Genomic DNA, 14,500 nt, shown 5'->3' on the forward strand with positions numbered 1-14,500 from the left:
TAATAATAAAAATAATACATTTATAGAGCACAGAATGAGCTCCTGATACACTGTATATTCAATTAAATTCAATTTATTTGGCATTTAAACAAAATATGTATCATAATTACATTATAGGCCAGGACCTCTAAGAAAAAACTTATGCTTGTAAATGAGGCTCCTATCAAGTTGAACACAAGCTTTCAAAACATACATTTTTAAAACAGTGTTGTAGTCAAGTCTGGCCGCGGCCTGGGACTGAGTAGCGTGTACAAAACCTTCGGACAGTAAAATATTTGTCAGAGGTCTTGTGAATAAAAACTGCTAGCATCGACTGCCTACCAGATCCCTTTAGGACTTGCACTGGTTCAAGGCACACTACAAGAGTCCTATCTTGCACCTATGGGCAACGTGTCTGACACGGCCGGTTGTAGCAACCACTCCGAAGATCAAGATTTAATTTAGGAACTTGGAATTTGATCTTATATTTATGTTAGGAGTAGATAGTTAGGAGACACGAACGAACAAACTGGTTTGAAACATTGCTCATATCTTTAACTTACGATTGTCCTTGTAATCAACAACTTTCATGCATACATGATGATGTATGGCATAAATCAAAGGGGTCATCTCTTTCTTCCAAATCCATCATCATTATTTTCATCCCCATTGTATGGTTTCATCATCATATGTGTGTCATCAACATCATCACTTCAATCATTATTATTGTCATCATCATCATCATCAATTCCTATCATAATTTTTACAACATAAAAAAAAGACATGAATCCAACTCAAATTCAAAACATTGTAGTAGTAGTAGTAGGCCTACCCCTACCAAAACATTGACCAATGTCAGATCATGTGGATCAATTTCTGAAAGTGATGCGGTGACTGGTGTAAGCAGTAGTTACAATACTCAGGAGGGAACATGTTAATGTGAAAAGGACATAGGTCCTATTGCATGAAAAAGTTGCATTTGATTGCAACTCAAAAAAAAAAGTAAATGTAAGAATACATGATCCTGATATGTTGAATTTGTTTTGTTTTGTTTTTGTTTTTTACTTTTGAGTTGCTTTTAAAACTAATTGAAGGGGTATGGTGCTTTGAACAATTCTTCTGCTACTTCTCCCAATTAAGCAAGAGAGCAGCACAACATAGATTTCTTAATCAATTTGAAATCATGATGATCAAGTTGATGACTTGCTAATAGCTCTTATCATCAGCATAGTCAATTTAAGATAAAGCATTGGTGATATAACGATGAGTCCTGGGGGTGTTTCACAAAGACTTGTAGTAAACAGTGTACCCTTTCCTCCCCCTTCTATAGAAGATCATCTCAATCGAGGTAATATTTGGCAATTGTTTTTAATTCTTGTGTTTATACTCTTGGGGGAGGGGGAATTGGTGCTTTAAGATTATAATCGACTCAGATCAATGGATGGAAAAACAACACCTCTTCAGGAATGTGTGTAATATGAAAATTAAGAAGAAGAAAAGAAATTTATTGAATGTTTTAAAGGAGAATGTGTGTAGAATGTGGTTTAAATGCAGTGCAGCATTAGTTAGGAGGATATTAGAAAGTGTTTGAAATTAATTACCGGAATGCATATGTGGATTTTTTTTCTTCCATTTGCGGCAAGCATTATAGCTGTATCTATTTGTCATTTCTTTTCATGTTTTCCCCCTATTTCAACCCTAGAAGAAAATATCAGGAATCCTTCTTTAGCATTAATCTTTAAATGGTTGATGGAAATTCATATTTGTACTCCCAGCTTTCAATTTTGTTTTCTTACGTCTTTCTTTTTGTATTGTTATTTAGAAATTAAGATTGCAATGTGTAAGATCTTATTTCAAGATAATGGCAAGTTGATTAATACATGTCACTGCATAATTATCCACCTGCATTAGGCAATTTTTGCTTCTTTTTGAAAGCAAATGTCCAAGTTTCAAGAAGATTTTGTATTTTTGTAATGAAGTAGATTCATACCACCTAATTTCCAAATGCAAATTTATTTTATGTGCCCCCCCCCCTTGCATCTTTCACACACTCGCTCTCCTTTCTCTTTCTACTTTTCTACATTTTTCATTTCTTTTTCTTTCTTTTTCTTTCTCTTTCTTTCTCTTTCTTTCTCTTTCTCCTCTACCATGACTCATCTTTTCTTTCACACTTCACTTTTCAATCCAACTATTCTCTCCCCTTTTCTGCCCATAATAATAATAATAATACATAACATTTATTAGGCGCTTAATACTGATGTTTCTAAGCGCACAGTGTTCAGTGTTCAGTGCACAGTGTACAGTGCACAGTGCACAGTGCACAGTGTTCAGTGGTATGTTTAGTGGCATGTACTTTTTGCAAATCCAAATATTAACAGTTATTACGATTGTGTAATTTGCAAAAATATGTCCATACTTTTTTTGATAGTATTTAATCCTTGCAGTGCCACCGTTAAACTTATACAGTTATTTTTGGTCCAAAAATATTAAACAATATTATAATTTGGGCATTATAAAAATAAACTGCCTGATTGGAGCTGTAAGGATTAATGTACCGAATGTTTACACGATTACAAAATATAATTTATGCATATCTTTGTTGAATAAGTCATTAAATATCCTTACATATTAGAGGCCTTTGTGTCTTATTAATAGAGTATGATGGGGGCAATTATGTTTTGTCATTATATACACATGAAATGTCCATGTATTTAAAAGTTTGAAATTTGATTGTAAATGAATTAAATTGAATATAAATGTTACCATATCAAATGTGTCAAAGAAATTCTAATCTTTAACAAAATATAAATAATAGTTGGAGAGAAAACTGGTCTAGTGCATCAGAAAATCAAATAGCACTTGGAAGTGAGAGAAAAGTTGATGGTAGAGAATCAATTGATCTTCTAATCAAACAGGATTGTAATTCCCAACTCGATGAGGAATGCTCGATGAGGAATTATGAACTTGGAAAAATACATCACTAGACTCTAGCTCAAGACGTACTATACTCGCCTGGAGTGCTGAAACATTTCGCACAGTATAAACTGATTTGTGCAGAATTCAAACTCAAACAAATGAACCACTGCTCAAGCAGTAGAGTCCGATCAGCCATGGCAGAAATTGGGAACAGACATTATGTTACGTATTACGCATCTTGCTTGGGTATTCCAAGGGAAGATCATATCCACCCCTCTTTTTAACGGCGAGAAAAGGAAGCAACAAAATGGGAGAAGAAAGAGGGAGGGGGAGGGTAAGAAAGGAATTGTGAGAGATGGGGTCAGAGAGAGGGAGATGAATGAGGGTCGAGGGGAGAAAAGGGGAAGTGACTAGCCAAAAATGAGTACATGTTGGAAAGGAGAGAGAGAGCGGACAGTAGGGAGAAGATAATTAAGCTGAAAGTACAGAAATACATGTATTAAGATGCGAGATAAGAATGAAGAAGAAAAAAAAGAGGAAACAATCAATTCAAATTACACTTCAACAAAGTTTTTAATACAGTTTTAGGCAGATCCAGGGTTCTTTGTCGTGCTGGGATGGGGGCAAATATGTCAAAAATTCTTTGAGAAATAAAACGGGAAAAAAGAAATGCGAACAAAAAATTCATCAGCCCTCTTTTTCCTCCTTAATCTCTCTGACGGTTTTAACCCAGGTGGAAAGACTAATTGAACCTCTGAATCTTAATTTCTTTTGATTAAAAGCGACTTTAGACCGGCCTCGGGTTAACAGAAATAGTAGAATACGGGCCTTTTATTTTTTCAGTTCAAGTTTTATTTCAATTCAAATCCATAAAAAAAAACATAAGATACAGATTTTATACAATATAGAAAACGGAAAACACACACAAAATGGAAACGTGTCTACAAATCTACCGGAATTATACAAAGTTAATCAGCAATAGAAATGAATTGGGGAAACTGCAAATTGGATTTTGGAAATGTCCATGGCACAGGCTTGAATTATATAATTGCACACAACAAGTACACTCGAGTACCAATTTGATAACTACATGTACCGGTATATTGCATGGTTGGAAAATCATGCATCAAATAACAAGAAACTTGCAGGTTCTAGTTCCAGATAAAAACATATAATTTCTAAAGTTTATTATGATTAAATACATACTCTAATATCCAAATGACATTCATATTTATGTTGAGGTAGGTATGGAGACGGCGACTGGGGTAAGAGTAGATGGCGAATCGTGGTCTTCTTCATCGCTGTCATCTTCCCCATCACTCATCCTTGTCAACGATGTGTCCGCGAGGCTGGCTTTCTCAAGGTTCCATGAGTCAAAGAGAGGTGGTTCGGCATTAAAGATAAAGGCCAGTTATGGTCATGCAATTGCATTGTGAAAGAAACATTGTGGAATCGATCGGAAAAGGTTGATCATCTAGCATAGAAGTATTGGTGTATTACTGCAAGGTTCTGGAATCATCAAAATGATTAGAAATTTGGCACCGTCTTGGTAAAGTTACAATCACTGTACATAGAAAGATGTATATGGGACTACACAACACGTGCGCGATATCTATCCGCAGTATCCGGTCCAAATAGATATAATAATTTACCAAATATACCAATTAGTAGGCGGTTTCTCAGCAAGATTTGTATGATTTGTCTAATAAAAACATAAATATAAAAAAAAGATTTGTATGATCACGTATTAGTAAAAATATATTCTTTCACATGATTGGTAATAAGAGCTTCCATTTCATGTTTTGAGAGGGGGGCGTTTCCAAAACTGGTCTTTACCTTTAAGAACTTTGGGCGTGGTCAGGGGATAATATCGTCGCAGGAGCGAGAAGGCGGCTTTGAAGATATGCTGCCCTGAGATGTGATTTTGCCATATGACCTCATGCAGCCAGGTATGCCTCAAAGTTGGACATGGTGGTGCCATTTATTTTGAAAATGGTCCTTGGCGTGTTTCCACGCCCCCTCTATCCGGTTGGTGCAAACCTCCTTCATCTCACCTCACCTCACCCGTGACGGCGTGTTGATACGTGGCTTTGAACGTTTCTTTATGAATCACGTTGAAGTGTTCATAGCCGAGCTCGTTCAGGAACGCTAACCCCGCCCAGGCATCGGTCAAGATCGTCGATCCAGCTTTGACGTGGCGAGTGATGATATGGAGGACGGTCTCCTTCTTCCAATCCTACACTGGATAGAGGATCATAGCATGTGTAAAGCAAATACTGTGTCAGCCCTGGAAGTGGGCTACCCTGTATATAGTGTCTGTACAAAATAGATTTCTAATACTGGTATGGACAAAACTTGTCATCAGTGAAAAATGACAGTTTTTGTTATAAGCTACTGAAATCTTTGCTTCTGATTGGTTATCAGCAGATTTGTCACTAATTTTTGTCATTTGTCATTGAAAAAAAGGCTTTGTGAAACAGGCCCCTGGTGTCATATTCTCTGCCTCTTGGTTGGTGGTGGGCGTGGTAGTAGACCCATTCTCTCTTGGTTCCTTGCTTGGATAATTGCTGTTTGGATGACAGATCTAGGAGCTGTACTACTTCTCACGACTGCTTCAGATAGCTATAAAAAAAAAGAAACATATCCTTCTATTACTTCTTCAATCTAAAAACATGTCACATTAAAGCCGGTCTCCACTAGTTTGGCCAGGGGGGATTAGACCTCCCTACAAGGTCTGTGACAGGTGGTTATCTCATCAAATCAGCTCTCAATTAACATAAGAAAAAAAAGGATCATGGGGGACCAACAGGCACCTATTAGGCATTGTTTGCTATATAGAGAGCGCATGTAGACGTGGGTAGTGCAGTGGGGCTTTAAGATCTCAGTAGGAGAGAAAATTACAAATCTAAATTTTCATGATACTCTGTAACTTAATAGGAGATAATTTTGAGTAACTCAAAGCTTTGCTGCCAATAACTTTAAAGTTCACACAATATAGATACCGGTAATGACATCATAATTTGAAAGTATGACGGTAAATAAAAGACAGAATGATCATTTGAAGTATGAATATAGACAAATCTAATGTCCCAGGCAAAATGCTTATTCACAAAGGGAATCACTCTATCCAAATACTGTGAAAAACATGTGTTGGTACATCTTGCAAGTGGATCAAATTCATGCATGATACAACGCAAATATAACTGAATCACTTCTGACACAACAATGAATTTTGCAAATTTCTAAAGGTTTCTTGCTATGGAACTGCTCTCACTTGCAGATCGCAAATGTTTCATATCACAAAATGTTCATGTCATACAGGAACACTTCATGCATTCATACCAAAGGAGAAATGTTAATTAAAGCTAACTTTTCACAAAGACAATAATGACCTTTTTAAGTGAAATGGCCCAGTACATTGTAACCTTTAAAGATGTTCATGCATGGATATATAGTCATTTGTGAAGTAGGCAACTTGGCAATCACTACATAACACTGAGCCAATGGGTATTACACTCCTGTGCATACGTCCATGTGCTGCCCTCTATAACCCATGCATGAGCAACTTTAAATTGAATGTATATGCTAACCTGGAACATCTGTTCTCGTACACTGCTGACCGTCCTATCGAATGAAGGGTCCCCTGTCGCTAGGGTCGGGGGGCTTTGATGGCCATTCTGTGGGTCAGCTTCATCTATGCTGGAGGCTGACCTCTTTGCTCTGGTACTAACTGGACGAGGTACAAAGGCATGCTGGCTGCAAAGTCAACATCAAGAAAGAGAAACAATTCATTTCATGAAACGTCTGCCCTCTTTTTAGGCATTTTCTGAAAATTAATATGCAGAAAACTATATATTAAAAAAAAATCATTCAGTTCTAGAGTGCCAAAATTTGCATTTAAAAATATATTTTTAAAATCAATTCATACATTTTTTTTAAATGTTAATGTAAATTTTTAGGTTTCATATTTTTGTACGCTGAACCGGTAATTAAACAATAGATATTTTTTTTATAATAAAATACCATAAACACACACATATATACCTGGTAAGGCTTGAAGTACATTGTGTATTGCTGTGTGTCACATCTGTTTGCTTATCTGGAGAGCTTGAAGGGTTGGAATTTAATCTCCTTTTACCAACCAGCTTTGGTCTCTGCTCGCTTTGCGAATGATCAGAATCAGCATCACGATATCCTCCTTGGAATCCAACACTTTGACACTGGCCAGTCTGGATTTGTTGATAATCATTCTGCTGCTCCATGGATTCATGGTGACCACTGCCGGTAGTCTGTTTAGAACGAGTAGATCCATCCTTTGGCCTTGCACCTGACTCCCTATACATGTATCTCTGTCCAGGAGGCAATGGACTTTGTGTGTATGAATCTAACGTAGGGTTGATTGAACTCCTCTCTGGGGGACGCAATGGTCCAACAAATGCACCTGTAGGTGCTGCTGATACTGATGATTGATTTTGATGAGGATGTTCCATCCCAGCTTGATTGGGCTGACCACCCCCCTCAGGGAATGGATTGTACCCAACAGGGAGAGTGTCATGTTTAGTGCGCAGTCTTGGGAAGTCTGGCTGGCTAGGAATGTTCCACTGCCAGGGAGGTAGTCTTCGAGGGGGTTCAGGGAGGGACGGAGGGAACCGCATTATTTCCTGATCAGGGTTACCATGCTCATGAATAGAATGTCTGTGACCTTGATCATATCCACCCTCTGCAGTCACTAATGGAGGACCATGACATGCTGAATGTATTTGTTGTGGAGGTGGAATGGACATCCATGCTGTCATAGGTGAAGGTCCATCAAGGTATGTGTCATTTGTTTCTGTTGTGCTTGACAAAGCACCAACAGTTTCTATGCCTGAAAATAAAAGATAAACAGCATATTGTCTCACATATTATCAATTAATTTCAAAGCAAGTGAAAGAGTTTGAAATAAAAATATAGCTAAAGAGAATAGCGACATAAAGCCACTTACAGAAATAACAAAACATGTCAAAAACACTTTAAGATGAAGCTAATGTCACATACTTTTGTGACCTGTTGATGGCACCACTGAAACAAAGCTGTTTAATGCAAGCAATATCTTAACATACATGCGTGAGAGCACTAGAGTCTTTGCCCTTCTATTTTCTAGTGCCTTTGTTGCACATGAATCTCTGAAGTTTGTGTCCCTTGTTTTCAATTAAAACATATGGTGATAAGTTCCGCTTATCAGCATGTCAGCAAGGTGATAAATAATAGCACAGCATGGGGCAAGAAGGCGTCTTGCCAATGCATAACGCGTTAAAAATGTAGGTTTAAATCAAAATGTGGGAGAATTCTAAGGAAAATCAAGGGATATTTCTCGCTACTATGGATAAGAAATATGTAAATAAATCATTTAAATCTGCAAAAAGGCTTCTTGGGTCTTCCCAAATCATCCTCATAAATGCTTTAAGGCCACTACTACTTAACTCATTTGACATCAGGTACACAGTAGGCCTGTTTTCATCAGCTCGAGTTTGTCAAATCACCCGCTATCTTCAAATAATTAGCGGGATATTTTGCTGAGAAAATATCCAGAGAAATCTTGGTCTTGTGTCCAAAATATCCTGCTATCTCGGAAATAGCGGGCTGATTTGCGCCCATCCAAGCTAGTTTGTGATGAGCATATCGGTCTGGTGGAGACGCAATTTCGAGCTTTGGGATAATAGTCTGGAAATAGCGGGTTATTTAGCAAACTGGAGCTGATGAAAACAGGTCTAGTGTCTGCTGTGGTTAAAACAAGTCCAACTCACTGTCATCAACATCTGGCGCCCTCTCTTGTGCAAGTTTCCTCAGTCTGCGTGCCACATCCATTCTCCGCTGCTGGAGCTTCTCCCTGGTGTGCTGGATGCTCTCGGACTCGGGAGCATAGGACACATGCAGGAATCCTCCATAGAAGGAATGGTCATCCATCTTGCGCTTGGCAACTCTGTCACATCAACAGTAAATCAGAAGACAACTTTAATGTGTGTACCGGTACAATAATATTACAAACAAGATGAATGCTGAAAGATGAATTCCTTAAATGCTTTTCAAGTTATCACAGTAATAAGATATTTTGGTACATGTATTTATAATGTATATGTATTTTATATAGCTCTTATTACAATCACTAAGCACTTCCAAACTTGGACATTATTATCCCGGCTTTAGCTGTGCTGCCATTACAGCGCTCTAGCATTTCAAAGAAAATGTAGATCAATGTCTTGCCAAAGGACATTAGTGCCACGGTGGATATCGATCCGTGGACCTTGTGATCGACAGTCCGGCAATGTAACCACTCGACAACGGCACCTCTGCACATTCACAACAAATACATTCAGCATGTCAATAATTGGATGTCCTATCTTCACAGGGCCCTCTATTAGCATCAAATAAATCTTCACCTCTCATTCATTTTCTTTAAAGGCTATGTTGTCCCACTGTCCCACATGATGTTTTATGGAATCCCACCCCCCCCCCCACCCCCCTCCCTTTCTACTTGTGTATCTGGTATACATTTTTTAGGGCTGTGAATAAAAAGTTATTGAGCCGAACCACAAAATCTGGAATAGTTATTGCAAAAGGGTTAAGTGTGCACTAATATGCAGCATTGACACTAACCTAGCTGCCTGGATGTTTGCATACTTGATCCAGTGTGTCTTGGTGAACTCCTCTGCAGTTGAATCATCATCCAGAGTGCGATACTCCTCTATCACACCATAGAGGGACAAGAGCTTGAGAAGCTCATCGGTGATGTTGATATCAGGAACCCCATGAACAAGCAGGTAGCGGGATTCCTGGTTGATGGTGAAAACCTGCATGTGAAGAGGGGAAAGAGAGACAGAGGAGGGGAGAGAGAGACAGAGAGAGGAGAGAGAGAGAGAGAGAGAAAGAAGAGAGGAGGTAGACAAAGTGGGGGGGATAATGGAAGAAAAATATGAAAGATTAACCATTCAGCTATGATTATTTGGTTTTTTTATCAAAGGAATAACTAGCACCCTTTTCAAGAACCCGTCATGATGTGGAACCGAGGGGGGGGGGGTCGGTCCAGCCCCTCACTTGACAGTGTTATTTAGGGTTTGTGTTAGACAGAAATAACCATCTGATTTGGGTCATTTCTTTAATAAAACTGACATTTGTTGACATTCCCCAATACAGATGGTAACCCAGAGATCTCGTACCGTGGGGGTAATTTAGAGCCACAGCGGAACATCTTTTCGTTCCCGACATTTCTCCCCCGATTTTCTTTATTTAGATCTAATTTTCTGATTTCTAAATCAGATGTAAATTAGGTTGGTATGTCATTTGTCCTAATTACAGTTATCAAAATTTGATAACTTAATATTAAATACATAATTTACGGACTTACTTATTATGAGTTATCCAATTTTATCTCAGAACCGCGAAGCAGTACGTTCATGCATTCAAACTATTACCCGGCGGCCGATATATTTCCGGTTCAACCTACCAAAACATAGCCAATGGCCAATCAGAGCACTCGTTTCGTGGGAGTTCGTTGGTCAAGCCGGGCTGACTCGTACGTAGCTACGGTAGCTATTGGACGTTCAAAAGGAAAAAATGAATATTCATCAACTAAAACCAAGATGGATAATGTTGACGACGAGACTTTCTCGGATTAATCATTAATTTAGGATCTAAATGAGCAACCTATCGTAAGTCAAATAAGCTATGTATATGTTATTTTTAATTTTTATCATAATTGCAGCAGTTATGAGGATGTAAAGAGTGAAAATCTCGTTGCATATCTCATTCATCGCGGTCCGGTCGAGCCGAACCATTTGTTCCGTACAGTCCCATACAGTCCCGATAGGCCATACTTCAGTCTCTATAATCGGAGGTCTAGTGGAGCCAGACGTAGTCTCAGTGGAACAACCGACGATTAGATAGACTGAAGTTTTCGGTCTAGGTTTGTGTATGCTTGTTCTAAATCTTATCTAATGCCAGAAAGAAGCGTCAGAGTTTTCATCCGGAATAGTATCGAGAGCTCTAGTAGCTGGAATCGGTCTTCATCTTGACTGTGCATTTTTCTTTTTTTGTCAGTAATTCAATGCTTCAATTCCGGGAAAAGTTGATGAATAGTTCATTATTAGCAGTTTCAATAACTGCAAGAAGGCACCAGAGAAGTTTACAGTCCATGCCAAGAGCAGAATGCACAGGAACCCAATGCACAGATATACATGTAATTATGTATGTTTTTTTTAATGATGAATGGAATAAAATGAAAAATGAAATATGGTAAAATGGCAAGATTATAGGCATAATAAGCCCCTTTAACAATTGCCACACGGATATTTACAAACAATAAACACTAACCAGGAGGTGTCATGACACCTCCCTGCACTAACTTAGTTAGAATTAGATCTACACTTAAGTAACTAAGATTATAAGAATAAAATTCAGTTTCTATTTGATCACAATCACACTCACACTCACAGTCACAGACTAGGTCCTACTCTGTACTCAACATCAAATCAAATTGTGATTTTTCATTATCAATAATCTGTGATAATCTTTTGAATTAGATTCTAGAGGTAGAGCCTTAGTCCTATAGTCTTACTCTTATTAGAGGTGCATTGCATTGCCAACTGCCATTAATTTGAACGAATATCAAAATATGCTAAGCCTAAGGAGTAAGGGGTAAACTGATCTACATCCTTGATTTTGATACAGTACAGCTACAGTACAGTAGAGAAGAGAAAGAAATGGAGAATTGGAGATAGATAGGACAGGAAATATACTTTCTTTCAAATAGTGCCTAGCTATAGCTAGAGCCCGGTAGAGGGTAGAGGCTACTCCAGGCAGCTCCGCCGCCGACGCCTTCGGCGGCGGAGCTCCCTTGAGTTAGGTAGAGTCAGCCCTAGTCGATCTAAGATCTAGGGTCTAGTCGAGTCTCTAGATCTAGTATGTAAATCAATTCAATATTCAAGATACAGGAAAAGTGTAGCTATATACCTTAACCGCCCTGTCACGCCTCCCATCACGATACAACGGTCGATCCGGGCAAACATTTCGATGTTTCCGAGAAGATGGCGTTTTGCCCGTGGAGGCATCCATGTTTATTAAGATTGTTGCGTTGACCCTCGGCGAGATCGAGAGTTAAGTGTATGGAAAGCCACGGGGGAAATTAACGTGATCTCGAAGACGCGCTTCCGATATAAATCCAGCACATATTTCAGACATTGTCGATACCCCCCCCCCCCCCCCCCCCCCCCCCCCCCACTCAGTGTTATTAAGGGTACGCGTATATGCTTGTTCCCTCTCTTTTAAAGCACCCCCTATCTGAGTGTTGCCAATATTTCTGAACCCCCCTTTCGCAGGCTTTTCCTGCCTTGGAGTTCCCCCTAAATCCTGAAAAATGCTCTAGATCTATGTACCCCCCTAAATTAGGAATAATTTCTCAGGAGTCCAAAGAGATGAGAGAAAAAAAGAAAAACACACCCCCTTTTTAAAGGGAAAGTCCACCCCGAAAATAAGTTTGTTTCGATAGAGGCAGAATAATAAGAAAATCAGGTGAGTGAAAGTTTGAGCAAATTCTGAATGAAAATAAGAAAGTTATGAATTATTGAAGTTGTGATCAATCAAACACAAATTGGCAACTCTATGACGTATCATGCGAGCTCAACTTCCATTTGCTCAGTACTAAAAAAATCTAAAATTTTCATTTTCCCTCAAGAAAAATTTCAACCATACATGCACCCTAAATATAATAATTGCAAATATGTTTCTATACTCCCCCTGTAAGGAACAAATATATATTCCGTCATCAATAACGAAGAAAACATGATTTTATGGAATATTATGCACAAAGCAAATGAAGGAGAGCTCGTATAGTAAGTCACAGAGTTGCCAATTTGTATTTGATTGATCACAACTTCAATAATTCATAACTTTCTTATTTTCATTCAGAATTTGCTCAAACTTTCACTCACCTGATTTTCTTATTATTCTGCCTCTATCGAAACAAACTTATTTTGGGGGTGGACTTTCCCTTTAAAGAAATCTCCGGGTGAAAAGTTAATACACCCCTTTTTTTACAATTGTCGGGCCGGACTTTGTCGCACGAAAAGTACCCCTTTACCAGACATTTTGGTAACACGCATGGGGTCCGTCCGTTCTCGGAGTGGGGGGGGGGGGCGGGAGTCGATATGAGTCCCTGTAGAAAATAGATGATCGAACAAGAATTGTTCAATTGAAATCCAAAACAGTTTTTGCTGTAATTCTATTTTAAAAGAATGATGAAAAAGTGGGGGAAACTACGGGGAGTAGGAACGAAACCAACTTTTGAAAGAAACCCAGAACTTCCCCACTAGTCAAGTGACTTAATTTCGATCAAAAACAAAAACATCCATGAAGGTGTTTCCCCTAGCTCAAGTTCAATGTTTCTTCATTATTTTGTTACAGATGTCAGATTTACGGACACGGTTTGTAAAGTCAAGGTGCGTTTGATGCATAGGGGATCTCTCTCTCTCTCTCTCTCAATATGTATTCTAGCTTCTATCGATCCTCTTCTCTACCGCCGCACCTCCCCCCCCCCCCCCCCTCTCTCTCTCTATATCTACCGTATCTCTTTCTCCCTCTCTCTCTCATTTTTATCTATGTACTAGCTTTTACAGTCTCTTATCTTCTCTAAACCTTTCACTCTTTCTTTCTATCTTTCTCTCTCTCTCTCTCAATGTATCTATGTACTGCATGTCCCATTCATCTTTACACCTTCCATTCTTTCTTTCTATCTCTCTCTCTCTCTCTCTCTCTCTCAATATATATCTGTGTACTATAGCTTCTGTCTCTCTTCTCGATCTGTCTATCTTTCTCTCTCAATATTCATCTGTGTACTAGTTTCCACTGACTGTCTCTCCTCTTATCTACCTTCCTCTCTCTCTCTTTCTCTCTCTCTCTCTCTTTCTTTCTATCTCGATCTCCCTCTCTCGTTATCTTCAGCCCAGTCTTTTCTGCACAGGAATATCTCTCTTCCCCATCCCTCCCCATAAGAGGAGAAAGCATTGAAATACACTTAACCTTTCCTCGTAAATCATTTCATATTTATTTATAGAGTGCAATGTTGGTATGTTAACTTGCAATATATCTTTACAATAGTAATATGTGCAGCTGACTGCACTAGGGTGCCAGCAAAGAACCCTTAACGTACAATGCAAACTAAAGCTCATGAATAAAATTAAAAAATCTTAATAATAAATACATGAATAAATAAATACCAAAAGAATAATGGTAAAATAATGATAATTGGCCCTCGTGAACCTTCACAATTCATATCAAAACATATCCAACCTGCTCATCACAGATGGATAGAGAGAGAAACAAAAAAGTGAACATCTTATAATCACCTAAATAGCTGACAAACGACAAGGATGGATATTCTCAATAAAGATGAAAATGAAAGACTTCACTAGAAACCAGCAAATCACATATTTTGATTTTCAATGTCAATAAACAATTAATATCACAAATATTCCTTTGAGGAATGGACATGTTTACAATGATTATATACAGTCTCCACGTAGCGATACAAAAAATAGGCTACATGTGCCGTATACGTTACATTAATGTACAG

The 14,500-nt window shown here is 38.4% G+C and overlaps 1 protein-coding gene across 1 annotated transcript; it reads right to left on the bottom strand.

Moving 5' to 3' along the window:
* Window positions 1-5,383: 5,383 nt before the first annotated feature.
* LOC576908 lies at window positions 5,384-11,985 on the bottom strand. The gene is made up of 6 exons (XM_030989823.1): window positions 11,884-11,985; window positions 9,532-9,725; window positions 8,682-8,857; window positions 6,940-7,762; window positions 6,486-6,651; window positions 5,384-5,517 (listed from the first exon to the last, which is right to left on the bottom strand). The coding sequence occupies exons 1-6, from the start codon at window positions 11,983-11,985 to the stop codon at window positions 5,386-5,388; spliced, it is 1,593 nt and encodes a 530-aa protein (XP_030845683.1). The 3' UTR covers window positions 5,384-5,385.
* Window positions 11,986-14,500: the final 2,515 nt, after the last annotated feature.

Source organism: Strongylocentrotus purpuratus, unplaced genomic scaffold (assembly GCF_000002235.5).
Source record: "Strongylocentrotus purpuratus isolate Spur 01 unplaced genomic scaffold, Spur_5.0 spur5_scaffold_19, whole genome shotgun sequence".
NCBI lineage: Eukaryota > Metazoa > Echinodermata > Echinoidea > Camarodonta > Strongylocentrotidae > Strongylocentrotus > Strongylocentrotus purpuratus.